The sequence below is a fragment of the Anopheles marshallii genome, chromosome 3 (genome assembly GCF_943734725.1).
Source record: "Anopheles marshallii chromosome 3, idAnoMarsDA_429_01, whole genome shotgun sequence".
Lineage (NCBI taxonomy): Eukaryota > Metazoa > Arthropoda > Insecta > Diptera > Culicidae > Anopheles > Anopheles marshallii.
In genome coordinates, this window is record NC_071327.1 from 25,535,430 (window position 1) to 25,554,923 (window position 19,494).

At 41.7% G+C, this 19,494-nt stretch overlaps 1 protein-coding gene across 1 annotated transcript in view; it reads right to left on the reverse strand.

Annotated features, from left to right (window-relative positions):
• Positions 1-12,944: 12,944 nt before the first annotated feature.
• Positions 12,945-19,494, reverse strand: part of LOC128715908 (protein artichoke) — a 43,285-nt gene continuing 36,735 nt past the window's right edge. Inside the window, exons 4-5 of the mRNA XM_053810827.1 lie at positions 15,496-18,754; positions 12,945-13,139 (exon numbers count right to left, since the gene is read on the reverse strand). Coding sequence (XP_053666802.1) covers positions 12,945-13,139; positions 15,496-18,754 — 3,454 coding nt within the window. The remainder of the gene's footprint in view (positions 13,140-15,495; positions 18,755-19,494) is intronic.

Below are 19,494 nucleotides of genomic sequence, written 5' to 3' on the forward strand. Positions count from 1 at the left end.
TACGAGGCATGGGATTCATTAAATCATAGAAGTTGATCATCATACAGTGCTCATCATACTTCATGTAAAAGGTGAGTAAATGAAATATATACTTGATGATACAGATGCATACCGATTGTAGCGTTTGTAGTTTCAGTTGTAAAGACGCAACACCATTCGCTCGCTGAAGTTCGGTTGCACTTGTTGTAGATGCGGTGTTTGTGGATGCGCGGATCCTTATCGGAGTTTCCGAACCAACAAGTCATCGTGATCACCCGGTGTGAACGTATACGTCTTCTAATTGTGTGGCTGGCAGCGTTCATAAATTAACAAACAAGAGGGGAAGAAACGGGACGCTGCGGGGTCGGACCGTATATTGACGTTGCATTGGATCTCGATGCACACAATATTCTAGACTCGGACTATGGGACGCATTTGCCGTGATAGTTTATGTGCATATGCACATAATAATCAGCACCATATCGGTTGAACTGGGCCGTACTTATAGCAAGACGATGCGATTAGGTGTATCATCTATCGGGGCTGGATACATTTACGGCGAGCCGGCGAACTGAGCCTACTCCGATGGAACAAGCGTTGGCTTTCAATATTTAATTAAGGGTTCTGGCGATGATCCGTACTGCGTATCGGAACGTTTGATATGATGCATTAAAGGATGCTTATAGATGATATCACGAGCTTCTCGACCAGTGGACAGACAAGCCTTAGAAGTTCGCATTAAGAAGCCACGAAAGCGTACAGACGGTGCGGATATCAAAGAAACAATCACGAGTATCGTTATCGCGGATGGGTTATACGCTTATAGAATGGTGTGAGTGCCATCATTATGTAAATAGTGTATGATTTATAATCTATTATTTATAATGGCTCACATATGACACGTGCCTTGATGCTAAGTAGTCTCTGCAGCAAGGTGCTTCTCGTTGGTTATGCTGCGAGATGCTGATGATTTATAAAATCAAAATCAATTAAAGATAAAAAAAATGAAGTACATCATCGTTTGATAAAATCATTCGCTAGTATAACCCAACTCATCAATCTAGACATTGATTTGCCAGATCCTTCATCTTTCACAACACATTGCGAATCATATATTTTGATGTAGATATAGTTTAAAAATAGATTTCCCAAATGTTTACTTGTTTGCGCGATGCACTGATAAATCGAATTGAACACGGCCGGAAACACCCGTCATTGTTGGCTACTCACCAAGATCGGGATCGCGTACGCGGGGAACCAAATCCACCGAATTCGATGTGAGTTCGTATTTCAAAGCACGTGGGCATCCCAACTAAGGCTGGTAGTCGTAAAGGGGGAAAGCAAAATCAAAACAAGAGATTTATGTGCCTCCCTAATCACATGTAATCAACCATGGAGCGACGGATAACGAATAGATAAATTTCGAACCAGCCGGCGAACAGTTTCGACCGGCGGAAGGGCCACCCTATTCTCGCTCTGTTACGGTATCTTTCCCAATTGATTGGCTGTTCCGTGTCAGTAGGTATGTTTTGCCGTGTGCGAATGTGTTTTGTTTGTACTAACTGCTCGGTGTGGAATGGCGGGAAGGCATGCTGTGAGTGTATATAATAAATTCCACCAGCTTAGGTATCCTTCCGGGTTTTCTCAGTTCCCCACACTACTGATTTGTATCTTGGAATGAAACTGTCAATATGTGAGATTTCCAAAGATCCTTCCCATGTTAGCTCCCGCCCGTCCTTGTCCAAACCCAGTTGCACGTTGAGATGTCAGTTTAAATTTAAGGATAATAATTTTTCTTTCTTCTCCATTTCTCAACAAATTTGCTATCGCTATCCATTCGATCTGTCGGCGCTGAAGCACCGACACCGAGAAGGAAGAAAAATGTTTCCCGAAACTTGATAAGATATCAACAAGGTGGATGTGTGTTCTACTTTTGGCTCAATCTTTCACTCATTTTACCCGGCCGGGTTATGTGTTGTTTGGTTTTTTTTCGGTAGGCTTACCCGACAAAACGTAAGCTGTTTGCCGGGTTGAATCTGGATGGAAAGACATTCAACTAAGCATACTGATAGAAGCAGGATCAACGTCAACGCTTGACGGAAGCATGTAATCCTACAGAAAGGTTTCGAATCGGTAAAATAGAACTTTTCGCTGGAACTTGCCGCCTTCCGTGTTGTGGCGAGCACGGCTTGAGACTCGCATCCGCACAATCCAAATTTACGGACAGGGATATGTAAAGTTTGTCGAAATTTGCACGGATGCGTAGAAAATAAATTAAGCACTATTTCACATGTGCCAGCAGTTTAGAATGTTGAATGATAAATGGGATAGTTTTTGGAGATTGGTTGGCATGGGCATGGCAAGCAATCAAACGGAAAGGAAAACCTGACACAGTTGGACAACGCAAAACTATACCAGGCGGTGTATCCGAGGGAATAGAAAATGAAGTGAAATTTAACGTTGAGTATTGTGATGGAATCGATTGCCAAACCAATGACGTGTGACTGTCGACAATTTTTGCAGTTACTAAAAAATATGTTCAATTTTCAATTTCTTTTTGAAAGAAAATGAAATATTCATCTAATTTATTTGATGAATATGGATCGAACAAAATGAGTTAAGCGTTCAATATTGTTTCTTAACTTCAAAATACGACAATGCATTTGAATAACATCACCGACTTTGCAGAGAGTTTTAAATGTAGTTTGAAGATTTTATCATTTACATAAATCATCAACAATTTCATACAAACAATATTTTCATTGCCGACGCCATTGCATCTGTTTCCTTTTTGTTATCCAACTCCAAACATCAGTATCTAGTATATGTTTCATTCAATAACAATAAAAATATGCAACGAAAAACGAAAAATGCACCAAGCAACGGTAACAGCACCGCAAGTGCTTATGCAACCAGAACTCCTCACGGGGATTGCATGGTAATACAGAATTAAACTTAACTTGGCAAAACCGCAGTGCTGTCATCGGTTCATCTTCAAACGGCTTATGAGCAGAACAAAACAGTGCAAATTTTCTAACCATCGTTATGCTTGACCCAGGAGATTTTGAGCGAATGACCAGCAGGACGCTTTTCCCGTTTTTCAGTATTGCAAATAGAGCCCCGGCGGGCACCATCTGCGGGTTATACGGGCTTAATGTCACCGGGAAAGTTCAAACTACCACCAAAACGAACTGGTGTGTTCTGAAACCACACATTCGTTGCTGTAGCTAAATGTGGCACAAAAGTAGTTAGTGCGGTAGGTGAGTGTATGCCACTAACTGGAACCAAACATATGCAAAACGAAGGCGAGCATCGCTGGGTAGACATGCGCAACCAGATGGGAAGGGTCTCGTGCTGATGGTTTTTAATTTAGAACTCGAGGAAGATATTCATTTTTATGGAACTGAACTATCTGCAGTTTTGTTTTTTTAGTAACCCAATCCAATTGATATGGCGACATCTACCGGAATCAACTAACAACTACAAACCGCATTAACCACCACTGATCAACTTTAGTAGCTGTATTCATAATCGATCATCTAAACCCTAATCCTGCTTGATATCTACTGTTGTGGGTTGTAAAAAGCTCCTGACGAATGACAATTGTCGCTATATTTATGTTACAGCCTTTGTCCTCCGAACAAACGAACACAAACATTTAATTGCTGTAAATGATATTTGTCAGCATCAGGAGCACCACTTTTGATATTGATCTACTGCAATGGTAACCCAATCCAGCAGGCAGCATGAAGGACACTCATATCGAAGAGCCACTCGCATTTCGAGCTGTAAATTCGAATTGTTGGAAAAGTTCGTGACACTCGGGTTTCGGCCCGGGTTACGATGGATACGACTTTATCAATTTGCCGTCCGTTGTGGTTTTCCCGTACCGTACCCGAAAACCACACACATGCACCGTTTGGCAACACCGCAATCCCGATCATTGACCCGATCTTGACGAGCAGTTTCCGGCGCACCCAACTGCTGCCTGTCGGCTGCCATTGCATTCCTCCCCGTCAACGGCTTGGTGGTGAAAAAAGGTGAAATGGAGATGTTTTTGAATGGGACGTTTTTTGTCATCTCTCTTTGCTGCTGGTTTTGTTATTGGGTTCTCGCCCACACTCTGTTCGATCCATTTCCCCCGGTGTAACGAATGCATACAACGTCATTGTCGTGTGCATTGCATCTGTCAGTGCTTTTGGGGATACCTTGGCCTAGAGTTCTTCTGCTTGCAGTCGGCCACCCCGAGAAGAGCACTTTGTCGGGCGCTGAGTAGTAGGAACTGTGCAATTAAATTGCAGGCCTGATGCATGCTCATGAGCTGCCCATGGTACCAGCGCCAGTGTTGGGCGGTTACTATGGTTGTAACATTTTTAATTTACGACATTCCTCGTCCCAGCGAGATGAAGAAGTTTCCTGGCAAGAATTTCCTTACCGAGATGGGTTTTCACCGGTAGCAGCTGGGTAATTGAAATATTTGTGGTTGCCAGCGTCCAAGCAAGTTTCGGGACAGCCCGAGATGCACCGGTTGCAATTTAGAAAATGCGAATGACATATACACACATCCACACACACACACACTGCTCCTCAACACCGTCGGTCGGAGGTATAATGATCTATGACAGGTTCATTAGAAATGATTTACGGTAAGTGGAGTTTCTCGACACAACTTACTTCTCTTAGGCTTGATCTAAATGGTTTCTTGGGAGGAGGCTGCATAAACGGTCGTGACATATCATGCGCTGGACCTGGACGAGGAACGTTTATGAAGATAGTGTAAAGATGAAGGCATATTCGTGTACTTCCTACAAGAAGAGCACTGTTTACTTGCTGAAGTGATATGTAATAGATGAAGTTAATAAGCAATGAACATGACATATTCTTATCACTTATTAGTGTTCGTAGAATTTTACGTTTGATGCAGCTCTTATTGTGTTTTATAACAGCTTTTAATACCATTGTCTAGCTGAGATAGATGTTGCGGATAATAATACTAGATTAGGCATTGCTGTTACTATCATCAGGCTGAAATTAATGTTCTAAGCCGGTATTTCTAACTAAAGTGATTATTACTAGCATGATGATAAGATAGAGTATAGTAATTTTAGTACTTACATTGGATTGTCGTCATCCGTTGCAAGCTTCTGAAAACACAGGCTGAAGAATAAATTTCCGCAAGAGAAATAAAAATGTATGTCTACTAAAAATGAATAACTCTTTCGGAGCGCTTTACGCACACAGTATGAAATAACTTCAATGGCATTATTTTATCAAGGATTTATTATCTGCATCAGATTTGTTTTTTTACAAAGGAAATTTTTAAAATTTCCCCCCTAGTACATTACTCTCCGGACCTACGTCGTGACGACCTTAAAAGATATCTCAGTGGTACTTGTGCTCAAAACGATTGTTAGTACTGTTTTCTTCACACACAAGCAACGCGCTCGTGTATGTGGGAACGATACAATTCGTTGCTTTCTTTTGCTTCTCTGATCATTCGTCATCGTACGGCTTTCGTGAAGTACCTATCGTAGTTTTTGCTTTACTTTCGTCATCAATAATTTGACGTGTTTGGTATTTTTTTTTAACTTTCACTCCAGAATTATCAAGTTATGGGATGATATCTCTTTTTTCCTGCTTGTCGGCTACACACCATTGCTCGATCAGTGAATGGGTACGGTAAAATTTGAATTGTGTGCAATGTATGCTATCGTTTCGAACCGCTTTGTTAAGGTAAAGTTTTTATCATTTGTTCCGCCGTTTAAGAGCACGATTATAGATCTCGTACACTATACGGATGTCTAGTGTTGTCTAGTTGTTCTAAACAAAAGAGAGAGAAATAATAAAACTTACTGTCCTAAAATGTCCTACATGTGCTGCTATGTGTATCCTTGGGGTAGAAGGAAAGTTCCATCGGCAATCGGGAATGGTGAATTCTTAAATTACATTGGTGGCATTGTTCTAGTGTTTGCAGACAAGCATTATCCACGATGGTGCAATTCCATCATGCTGAGTGTGCATGGAGCGTCAAACGATGATAGCTCTGCTACGAATTGTTTGCTTCCTTATTTCAATCCTATAAGATCCGCTTCTTTGTAATTCTAGTGTACTTCTATAAAAATTAAGATTTTCTATACTACAGTCACTAGGTGTTCATTGCATTGCTGTGATGGATAAGCACTGACACGTACCAGCATTGCTTTAATGCCATTGCCCTTACCGGTAAGTGACTCTTATTACTAAAACAATGAAGTTGACATTTTTTAGTTCATTAATTCACATTATCTAAAATCATGGTTCTTAAATTATCTAGTACAACAAATTTCTTCTTATTATGACAACAGATTCTGACCAAAATATAAAAACCATTCAGCTCTCGTAAAATGTTGTCAAATATGTTTGCATCAGTTAGGGTAGGATCCGGTATCTCAACATCAGTGAATAAACAATTAATTTAAATTTCCTGCGAAATACATAAAACTTCTTGGAAACATAGTATGATGCAAATACACCAATCTATTAGGTTTCTGATGTTTAAAAATTTTATTCCGGCAGCGAACAGTCCATTTAACTATACGCTGAAAGTCATTGGCAACAGCATTCCTCACGCACTCTTAACGTCTGATAGCTTTCAAAAGTGTAATTTTCTCCCTCATTTTTCCATATTCAACAAACATTAACGCACATTAGTTTTCCGATACTAAACCGATTTGCATGCATAGTAGCCGACAAAAAAATGTAATTCAAACAAAAGATTATCAACTCGTTTCGGAATTTTATTCCTATTTGCCCAAAAAATGTTGAACAGTTCTTACAAATTGGCTACTTCATTCGTTCATCAATTTACTCTGATTTTCGTATAAAAATATATCACAATTCATTCGTGTGTGTTTTTACGTGTATTTGTGTCCTTAACATGTATGTACGTCCTTAACCTTTGCGACACACTGCTTGTTTATTAGGTTTTAAAAACCATAAATCCATTTTTTCTCCATCCATATTCGCTTAGAGTTTTGCTCAGGGACCCGATACTTTTACTGTGATGTAAATAAAATCTGTTTTTAGAGCTCTTAACATCAGAAGTAAATTTGAATAAAACTGTTTTAACACTTTTATTATGGAAATTAAACTCATTTACAGGTAAAACGGTAATATAGGAAATATTTTTAGATAAAAGGCAATGACAGGAATGTTCGTTGTGCATCCATTTAAAACACGACAGTGTTATTGTGCAAAAATGCGATCAAATAGTTATGAACTCTTCCCTTGTTAGTTCAGCGACGTGTCAAGATAGTTAGTTCCTGTCCTGGAGCTTCATTCGAGCCTGCGAGATGCATACCATTCATCGTATGCGGTATTGAGCGACGTTCTCCAAGGAACAAGTCCCCTGCCAATAGCTTTTCCATCGAACTTACCATCGTTGACTGTGGGGACGTCATTTTCCATGGCACCCAGAATACAGCATGCTAAAACCCCTGCCAATGCACAACACCCTCGCAGGCTATCTCAGCGGTGCGCTGGATTTACTACACTATATTAACCGGCGTGGAATGAAAAGGGCGTCATAACGAGAATATGCTTGTGTTGTGACAACGGTGTAAGAAGTGTGGATTAAGGGCGGTGGGCTGTATTATGCCATGAATATCTCTTCCCCCTGCGAGGGCTCATTGAAGCGTGACGCACCCATCCGTCTGGCATTGAAATGAGTCGGTAAGGTCAAACAACGCAGCACAACCTAAAGCGTCAGGGTTAGGTTTTGTGCTTTTTGACAATGGTATAGGAGTCAAGTGACTGGCGACCCCAGTCCCTAGACGAAGTGCACACCCTTCCATGCGAAATGGGGCTTGGATTACTTTGCCGTAATGAGTTTGAGCTTTCCGTGTGTCTGCCTACATGGCTTTAATATTTAATAGGGGTGTACATTCTCATTTTTAATGTGAAGTTTTGGGATGTACAGCAGCAAGGTTAGTTTACACCGTACAGTGTAGCTGATGCGGAGCTAGAATGCCACGCTGGGCATTCATTCTGGCGTGGCGGCTCTTCCTTTCTGTGCCGCAAATTACTTCGGCTTCCCAGGATTTGAACGGTGTCAGTTTGACATAGGGAAATCAACGAAGTTTAAACCACCGGCGAAATTTCCATTTCCGGTCGATAATTTGTTGAAAAGTTGTTTGTTGCTCAACAGGAACTTTTCGTCCAGGGGTTTCAATATGGACCTTATTGGTGTAACTTAGGAGCGCTGGTGTGAAGAGAGGTTTCACTTTCCGATTCATGTTATGATGCATTTATTAACTGAATTAGAACTTTATCATACTGCTGCGGAGCACATATTCAGAAGAGAGGTTAAGAAGGTATTCAAAAACTTCAATGTCAATATAGTTGTATTAATTGATAAGTGATTCGAATATTTTTCGTATTGAAATTAAACACCCCAAGTCTTGTGATTCTACATGAGTTGTTTATTTTTTGCTAGTTAAACCTTTGAAAAAGTTGAAAAAAACTCACTTAGTACCCACTTCAAACGCAGTACCCTTTATCGTGGGAAATCACATCCATTCAAAAAGTACGGAAAGACATGGCAAGGAACAAAGCGTACACTAGCACGCACAGCACGAAACCACATCGAAGAACCTTTCGCTTCTTTGCCATCAAGGATACACATATACGAAATCGTGAACATGTACACAACCGCAGTGGATATTCCAGACCCCGTCCCCACATGCAACGTTGTGTGTGTGTGAGTGTGTCCTGGTTTTCCGTGACTGAATGATTGGCAGGAACCGTTTTCCCGCACAACAATGGATATGGCAAAGGAGCATAATTTAGTTCTCCTTTCACTGACACGTACCACCACGTACCCAACCACGTGTGCTCGTTCGGAATGATTCGATTAGCTTGGCTTGGCCAAGTCTTTCGCCCTCCTTGCGGCGGGTATGATGGATGGGTGGATGGCTTAAACATCCGAAGATTAAAATTCGCTTTCGGTCTTTACGCGACACTGTCAATGGTTGGCTTTTGAGCGGACTGTGTCGCACACACGAACCATATGCAGATGTCGGTTCTGCGATCGATCGAGCGTTTGGCGCGACATGTCTGTCAAGGTGCGGTCGCACTGCGAGTAAAATGATTCATTGATCCACGAATCCAGCTTTATTCCGTTGCCCTAAAAAGGCTAACGAAGTCTAGACCGAAAAGCGTTGGTTATGGGGTTTTTCCTTCCATTTTTTTTTGTTGGCTTCGCTGTCGAAGCGACCGCTTCATACAGCAGAATTCTTTTTTTTCTCTCGTACCTTCCATACGAGCCTTCACCAGCACCGGAAACCCATCACCTGTCATTGTCACATCACGCCGTTCTACACGCATATATAAACCACATATAAGACGGCACCAATAGCACAGTTCCTTTTCCCCCGTACACATCGGGACGGCGATAGCGTGATATTGCGGCTGACGAGAACGTGAAGTTTATCAATTGAGAAATTTGTCGGTGATTTGTATTAATCAGAAATGTGACGCCGTACACGGTTGACAGCAAAGAACGAAAGGAAGAAATGCAAAAAAAGAAGGAAAATGAAAGAAAATATTGTCAACAGCATCGTAGAACCGTGGAGAAAATGAAAGTAAAACCGATTCCCGTACTCGGGACGTGCCACGGGTGCCACAGCAGGTTGTTGAAAAATGATGATGGTTCACGATTTTAGGCTTTTGCATGTTTTCTGTCCCGATTTCTTCACCCGCCGGTTGCTGCGGCATTGGGAAAGCCTGCGGTGAACACGGCACAGGAAGTTCATATCGATGGTATGTGTCTCACGCATGATCGAATCCTTACAGGACGGTCCCGCGGTTACCGGGACTGTGGAATACATGCCGTTGTTCCGTGTAGTTGCGCGCTACGTTGCCTTGATTGATGGATGGAAGAGTGTTTTTCTTTGCCATTTGCAACAGCAGCGCAGTTCGAAGGCGGGCAGACGGCATTATTCATTCATTATAAAACAATTCCCATTCCATGACGCACCAACATCGGGCTGCATCACGGAAGCATCATGGAAGAGCAACCGGGTGAGTGGGTTATTTTTACGTAGCTTTTATTTTGGTCGTACTCCAAGGGGAGCAGAAACGTGGAAGTCAGACTAAACCAGTACCAGTGAACACGCAGCATGCTTTAATGGACGGAGAATCCATCGGCGAAATTTAATTATGATTCCTTGTACGCGCACTCACACGCGCGCCATGTTAAGCTCGATACGGGTGAAGTTAGGAAGTTGTATGTAAGCACATTGTCAATGAGCTATGATGACAAAACGATGTGTAAATGGGTTAATGATGTGATAAAATAAGCATAAAAGTTTTGATGATAAATTGAATAAAACAGTGAATCAATTGCAAAAATCACAGGAAAAAGTAAATTGACTATCAATTACTGTTCAATCAACATAAATGCATAAGTAATAAAGTATGGTTTCGAAAAAATAATTAAGTTACTTTTATACAATCATTACTTAATAATTGTTTTAACTGATTATGTTAACGAGTAATCCTTAATAAGAAACGTATGATTGCGCCGTTACATTAATATACAGTGCATTTAAAATTTATATGACTCTAGGATTTAAAGGATTTTTCTTCTTTTGTTTTTCATAGTTTGATAATTTTATTTCTTTGAAGCTAACGAAAAAAAAGTTAACACATGAGCATGCAGCTCATGTATCACACATCATCAGCTATGGAATACCTTTAATAATATTCCGAATTTACCTTTTCGACTCACTAATGGAACTCACTGTCCCAGTACGCTGGGCTGACTATCAAGCTTCGGTTTAACAAAGTCAAAGAAAGCCAGAAATGGCAAGCCCAGACCACTTGAGGTTGTTGTGCCAGTTAAGAAGAGGAATGAAACTCACTATTGGAAGGAATGAAAATTTATTGGTGCTTTTCGAATAATTTAAAATTCAAATGCCCATTTATGACCAAATGATCAACAGTGACTGCAGGTCCATGAAGCTCTTAGCATTTCTTTTTTTTTTGCACAAATTTTAGAACAGTTTTGGAACAACTCAGTGGTCGTATCGCTTTGGAAAGAACTGCGCACACACATTTTTACTTCTGAAGGTAAACAAGACCAAACCAAACCAAACTACAACAACTTACAACTTACCAAATATAACTAAAATTTAATATTAAGATTAAAAAAAATTTGCAAAATATATTTTCTAACTCAAATTGTTAACTTTGGACCGGTGAAAGATTTAAAGATTAGACCAAATAGACACATACGCAACAATACTCACTCGATATTCGTGCGGCAGTAAAATGAACGTATGATCGGAAGCTATGGCAAATTAATTAACATCTCAACCCCACGGTGCAAGATAAACCCTGCGTGGACTGTGGCCGGCATTATTATAATCGTACACACGGTGATAATAATTGTGTGATCATTATGAATATCAATCAACGGGAATCCTTCTCGTTTGTTGCTTCTCGAAGCGTGCATGTGAAAATGGCAAAACCTGGATTCCGCTCAACCGAAACCAGCGGGTGCGGGATTTGTTCAGTTTGTGTGTTTTCGTAATTGGACTGAAAATTGCATAATTATGTCGTTTCGCTGTGATCCGGGACACATTACCGCTACCTGTACGCCGCAGGGCCAATCCGTTGCGGTAAAACCAGGTACCAGTTGGGCCTGGGTGCAATTCTTACGGTCAGCCTGGGTCGGTAACGGTCATTGCGCCATCATTGTTATCTGATTGACGGGACAGGAACGTGTTGGCTTATCAAATTCATTTGACGGAGTTGTTATTTGTTTTTTTCGCTTGGGTTTTCCACATTCCGTTTCACTTGTTTTTGAAGTGCAATGCAAGCATTTTCCTTTCAATGGCATCACTGGCTGCAATGAGCATATAGATAAACTGTGTATTTTCCTTTCATGAATGGATTGGGTTGCGTTGTAAGGTAGCAGACAGCCTGTCACGGCAAAACTTGCTAACGTTGGCAATGTTTTAAAATTGAAACCAAATGAATGCAAGCAAACAACCACTGATGTGCTGAACAAAATAGGAAAATTGACAACAAAAAACGAAACGAAAAACCTTGTAAAAGCATAGTTTACCGGGTCCCTTCGCTTGGTTTTAGCCTTGTTTTTTGTGTGTTGCGAAACTTGTTACTATAACGTGTTGCTTGCCGGTAGAAAGGAACCGTAATCCTTTTTTTTGTCACTCGAGTGCAAAGTGGTGCCCGAAAACTTAATTTCCTATTCTAAAGCTTCTACTATCGTGATGGAATGTTGTTTGATTTGGATGGGTTTTATTTATATCTTACTCGGAATGCACCCAACGGCTGAGATTCGAGATCCCAGCTCATTCCCGTCGCTCTTAGTTTCATTTACAAATTATACACGTTGCGGTATTCGTACACTACTATGCAGTTCATCAGTGCGAGTTTTGCTAGGACTTTGTTAGTCTATGTTTCGTTTTGTTTTTCAACAAGATGTCGTGCCTTAACAGGATCTGCTTTATTTCAAATCGCATCCGGTTTGAAATTTTTGTTTTGTTTCTGGTTTTGGCTTTTTAACGAGACGTGTTTAAATCGTACTTCGTACAAAATGGGTGTTTTTCTTTGTTTCTATAATTTACAATTCTACTACTATGTACAATGCTATGTACCACTGTGGGACATTTGCGGATACTCTAATGGGTGAACGATGATTTTCTTTTCTCTATGTGAAATATCCTTTTTCTTTTCTGCTCATGAATGTTCACACTCGTTTCCAATCAATAGTTTGGCTGACTGGTTGCCCTCGACAGTTTTTAAACGATGCTTACCTGGCGCGTTGGCACTATGGACATGATGCCGGGAAGATTGAACTGGGAATTGTCGTGCTGCAATGGAGTAGGATGTCCTGTTGCCATGAAGCGTCAACGAATGCTGTCAGCAGGTGCGAAGGACACGGGATGCTGTACTCGAAATTACAGTACCAGTGTTCGGGACTTGTGGAGCACTATTAGCAGCATATTGAGACAAATTAACATAAACCGAAAGCGTAACTTTAACGCTAAACTACTCAGGGCACTAGCGTGGCACAGGAGATCTTCGGGGAAGATCTCAAGGAACGGTAGTCGCTTGCCGGTTAGCGGATCCGTGCAGGTACTCCTTTTTGCTCGCTGTAACCAAAGTTAAACAAGAGAAATAAGCCAGTTAAGGTGTTTTTTTTAATGTTATTTAGTACATTAAAGTTTACAAATAAATTACAATTTAAAATAAACTAGAAACTAATAAAAAAATAACAAAACTGTAAAATTCTAGACCATTTTCAACATTTGACACTACTTGAGAGAATTCTTTGGCTTTACCACTTCCAATACTATCTTCAAAGTTGATGGCTTATATCCCGAAACAAGACAAATATAACTTTTTTGTTTTCCAGGTTTGAAACTCAATGAAAGTTTAACATCAGAATTCGTGTTCCCTTCACTCTTATACTACGCTACTCCCATCAATGGGAATCCAACATCAACCTTCCCTTTGCTTACCGGTGAAACCGGTATGAAGTCCATCGCCAGCAACACCCAAACAAGGTAGTTTGCCTCAGCTCTTGAAGTTTTGTTCCAAAAACGAGAGCAAACAAACATTCACCTGCAAACAGTGCCCGAAAGAAGCGGACCGCTTCGGATGGTGATGTTGTCGTCATATTGTGTGCTTGAGAAAACTTTCCGTCAACATTCACATGCTCTACCCAGCGCACATGCTTTGCTTAATGTGTCCGCAAACACTGTACTCAGCTGGACGAGATGCAAAAGTCGAGCAGGTGGAAAGGGACACGGCAAAACTTTTCGTCTAAGCATCGCAGCTTTTAGCAATCTTAGTCATAGTGTTCTACCAAAGTGCTAGGAAAAGAGCAACAGAAGCCGACTTTACCTGACGACAGGAAGGAGTCGTCGGTCACTAAAGGGAGTATATTTAAACGAAAGTGCACGAAAGAAACATATGAGCTGACCCTAAGATGTGACTAATTTTGTCAGCATCACGTGATCGGCAATAGACTCCTTCTTCAAGTACAAGTGGGGCTAGTTTTGTCGTCCAAAAAGCTTTCGGAAACTTCTCACGAAATACTTCGTCGTGCATCGGGACATGTGGGGAGGTGGTGTGAGATGTTACCGTGTAAACAAATCTGCTAACAACGGTTTGAATGACAGTATCAAGAGTTACAATGTAAAAAACTACCAGTTGTGGTTGTTTGTCGCAGAATGCGTAATTTTTTATAACAAAATCAATAAATAATTATACACAGAATTGAGGCAGTTGAGGCTGGGATCACTTTAGAATAACTCGTTGATTTTCTTTGTTCAATACTGAATGAGTTTAATATGTTAAAGTACAATAATATTTATAAAACAGAATAATGGAGTGGCTATGATGAATCGAATCAAATTATAATTGCATCAGCAAGCACATTGAATAATCTCTTCATCGTTCTGGATTTATTTCTCGAAGGAGCCCGTTTTGCTATTATTATTCACCCAGCATCTTTCGTCACGTCGAGTGAATTACATTATTCTTCAAGCAGTTTATTATCGCCTTCATTAATAAAACACTTGCCTCAAACAGCCAACTGGGAAGCGCCACAACCACAAACGCGCTCCAACTAGCCCATGAGCTAGCAACTTACAAACCCGAGAAACAACAACAACATTCCGCAAAAATTCATTCATTCAAAAAAGATGTCAGCGAATAAAATGATACAAGCGAAAAACCATCATTATATGCGAGCGAGAAGCATAAATTATGGATGTCGTTTCGTATTAATCAACTTCAGAATAAAAGAGTACCAACTCGGTGGGCGAACACCCAACGAGGCCTGGAAATCGGGGGAAAAGCTGTGTTGCTGTATCGCCAGATTAGCTTTACAGTTTGCAAGCGTTCCACCCGTTTGCATCGTGTTGTGACGTGTAGAACGGCATAATTACGACAAAATACAAAGATGTGGTTGAGCTGTAGAGTAGAATGCAAGTCGTTAGAGTTTTTTGTCCTTAACGCACCGAAAGCCGGCTGGTGCGCTAACGAGGAAGCAGCACGTCATATCGATTTGCCGTATAGCGAACCGCAGTTCTGCAGATGATTGAAGAACCAGCGACGGTGTAATTAATCATGGCTTGCTGCAAGTCTGCTAGCAAAATATTTCCATCAAAAACACTGGTTTTCTTCAATTCCGGGTGAAAGAGAGTAAAGTTTCTGTACTGTAGATTTGGCAGTGGAATATTTCTTTTCAAAGGCGCGTTGAAAAGATAATGAGATACTCGCTCAGAATCTAACTGATACTGATATAATTGATGAAAGGAGGATGAAAAAAAAATTGTCTAGACTAACTTTTTAACAATATGTAAACCAATAATGTATAAACAAAGCATCCTTCCAATTTGTATAATTAACTTCTAAACAATTAAAACAATTATCCGGTTCTCTTAGGCTTTACACCAATTTTAATCAGAGACAAATACAAAGAACATGTTGTTTACTTACACGAATCATTTGCTTCATTTCGTCTTTAGGAATCAAATTGACCTGCGCCGTCTCTCGTAACCATCGTCGGAGCCAATGACCTAGCCAAACTAGACCACACTCGCACTGCAACGGATTGTTGGACACGTCCAGCCCACCGATGACGCTCCGTGTCCCCACCGCATCCCACGAGCTGGCGTTCGGGTAAAAGCTATCGGGCGCCAGGGCTGCGAGTAGATTGTCCGACAAATCTATGCTCAACCGTGGGATGTACTTGAGCGCGTAGAACACACCCGGAGGCAGATCGTTCACCATGGTGTTGTGTATTCGCAACTTTAGATCATGATTCCGGGCCAACCCTTGGAAGGCATTGCTGGAGATGGACACCAAACGACGGCCAGTGATTTCAACCACATTCAGCTTCGTGTTTGAGTGCATACGCGACGTAAAGAGACCGTCGCCCAGGTGCTCATCGTAGATGGTCACGTACAGCTCCTGCAGACCCCTTAGCTTCGAGACCAACTCGCTAAAGTTGTGCTGGGCACTGATGCGTAACTTTTTCAAGTTGTGCAACTTTATGAATATGTCCGGATTGGCTATTTTGATATCCTCAATTAGTAACTCTTCAAGCCGCCGGGAGAGTGAGAAATCGTGAAAAGATATCTTTCGTATCGGATTCCTCGAGATGTCCAGCACACGCAGCGCGGGAGGAAGATTTCGCAACAGGTTCGAGATGTTGTTGATCTTATTTTCCTGTATGTGCAGCTCGCGCAGATAGAACAGCTCCTCCTGTGTATCAATCTCTTGGAGATTGTTGTTGCTTACGTCTAGAGTGGCCAGCTGCGGTAATGCTAGGGACGGAAGACGGTATATCCCGGTGGAGCGCAGATTTAAGACACGTAATCTTGGTACATTGATGAACAACTCCCGAAAGTTGATCGGCATTTGCAGATTGTAGCTCAGATCCAGTACCGTCAGATTGTTCAAGTTGGCGAACGAATTGTCCGGGATAAGTTTGATTAAATTTCCGGCCAAGTTTAATTCGAGCAGGAACTGCGTGCTGGTGAACATGTACGGATCCAGAAACTCCAGCAGATTGTTGTCGAACTGTATCGATCGCAGCGTGAAACCAATGTCAGCAAAAGCCGTTGCCTGCCAGGCTACGAACTGATTGTTGGACAGGTCTAAAAACTCAATGCGCGTGTTGAGGAACGTATCGCGAGGAATGGTACGCAGCCGGTTGTTATTTAGCCGAAGGAGCCGTAGTTTTTTCAACGGAGAAAATTGTTCTATCTGCAAACTTTCTATTCGGTTGTGACTAAGATCAAACTCCTGGAGATTTACCAAACCGGCAAAGCTACGTCTTCGCAGCGAGCTTATGTTATTGTGCGCCAGATTCAGTATTTCCAGAATCTGCAAGTCTCCGAACGCATGGTTGCCGAGGGAAGTGAAGTTGTTCCAGTTCAGGTAGAGTATGCGTAATGAAAATGCTAGCGCTCGAAACACGGTCGTGTCCTGCAGCAGATTATGGCTAGCATCTAGCGAGTACACGTACAGCAGTGAGTTAACATCTCCATCCAGAAACTCGATAGCATTATTGCTAATGTTCAGCCGCATCGGAGTGGTAGCGTTTGATACTTGACGAAACACTTTCAACGACAGCGTACTTAGTTCATTGTGCATGAGATCCACACTCAGCAAGCTGGGCAGAAAACTAAACGCTCCCTCACTGACATTTTGAAGCGCATTGTACGACAGATCGACGTAGGTAAGGTACGGTAGATCATGTAACGCGTTCTTCTGAATACTGCGTAGCTTGTTTGATGATAAGTTGATAATTTGTATCAACTCCAAGCTGTCGAAGGTTGCGCTGGGTAAGTCTTCGAGCTGATTGAACGATAAATCTATCTCTACCAAGTTCCGATGCACGTCCGATCGGAAAAGCCAACGAGGAATAGCAACAATTCGATTGAATGCCAGGTTTACGTACGTTAGTTGCCCAAGTGTCGACAGTGCCCCATCTGGTAGCGTTTTGAGATTATTGTTATCTAGCCCTAGCCACATTAGCTCGGTCAGTACCGCCAGAGCTTCGCCGGGGTATTCTTCCCGGTAGATGCCAAACGAAAGCTCCAGGATCTTGAGCGATGTGGACACATTTTCGAACACGTTCGGATGTACGTAGTGTATGTCGTTGAAGCTGAGACTGATCTCCTTGATTGTATCGAGTCCGTTGAAAGCACCGTAGTTAAGGCTGGTGATCTTATTGTTGCGTAGCAGCAATGTTTGCAAATTTGAACCCCAACCCAAGAACGCGTTTTCCTCGATCTCGGCAATCTTGTTGTAGCCCATGTTCAGATACGACAGCTCGGTGCAGTTGGATAAACCATCCACAGGAATGGCGGTAAAATTGTTACCACTTAGCGATAGTACCTTCAGCGTGGTGGGTAGTAACGCTTCCGGCAGAACAGGAATGCTGGCTAGTTCGTTCGACGTCAAGTACAGATAGCGTAACCGATTCAATCGTCCAATCGCACTCGGAACAACTGTCAGTCGGTTTCGTTCGAGATCCAAATATTCCAGGCTGTTTTCGAGCGATGCAAATGCACCATCATCGATCGATTCGATGAAATTAAATGCCAGCACCATGTGCACAATGTTCAGCCCCTGGAACGTGTCTGCCTCCAAGTGGCGGATAAAGTTTTTATCAAAATTAATTGCCTTGATGCGCACGCTTCCATTAAACAGCAGGGAAGGTATTTCTTCGACGAGATTCAGGCTGAGATCGAGCTTTTCGAGCCGGATTCGAGCCGTTCCGATTATTTCGGGGCTCCCGTCAACCTTCGCTATAAGGTTATCCTTAAGCGAGAGTACGCGCAGATCGTGCAGATGCTCCAGAAAAGCCGTCGGAAACTGGGAAAGAATGTTCTTGGAAAGGTCGATCGTTACCAACGATTTGGGGAACGTGTTTGGGCTGATGTGTGCGATACGGTTCGAGCTGATGTCGAGCCAGACGAGCTTTTTCAGCTTGGCGAACGGTTTAACGCCCTGCTGGAGACCGTTGCTGCCCGCCGTTTGCTGCCCCACCACCGTCACCGGCGGATACTGTGAGAATTGTTTCGCGTTTATTATGGAAGCTTGTGAGTTGGGCGCCGTGTGGTTTTGACGCTTTTCATCGTGCGTGTAGAAAGATACCTCGGAAATGGAGTTGCCCGATATGTGCAGACTGCGCAGCGAATCCACCAAACCGCCCCAGTTACCGTCCAGATGGTGTATGTTATTCCTGATGGGATGATATTTTGATAGAAATAAACTTGTAATAGACTAGGAAAGGTGGTATAATAATATCAGCTCTAATGGTTTAATTTGATAATACGAAGAATTTCGCTTATAATCGATATCATTGATTCATTATACAAAAGCGATTCATTGATTCGTTGTGAACCAGCTATTTTTGGATTGTTTTCCAGTTGTGGTGTTCGGATTCTGACTATCCAAAAACTGGTGTGGGCGGTTCCTGTGAATAGAGCCTGCAAATGCAAATCTACTTAACTTTTGATGTACGTTTGCAATCATTTTCAAAGTTGAAAAAAGTATATCACATTTACATTCAATTACATCTGTTTGACAAATGAAATATGAATGTAGTCGAGGTGGAAATGAATTATTTAATATCAAAAAGCAAGGGAAATCATGTTTTTGAAAGCCTCTTTGGATGAATGCGCATTATTTTCGATTACGTCTGTTTGCAACGCCTTTGCCAAAAAGGTTCTTTTTACAAAAGCTTCAAAAAGGTGCATTCATTGCTATTGAATTTGATTGACTTCCATATGCTCCGCATTGAGTACACTCTTTGTATGCACAGTAACATCACTAAAGGACATTCACAAAGCATCTGTCTGCTGTACATACGAATTCGTTAGGATGAAAAAGACCTTTTTGGTACGCAGTAATTTACCATCGTGTCAGATTTACTTTCCATCTGTTGAGAAATGCAAGCTTTTTTTGGATTTTTACGACGTT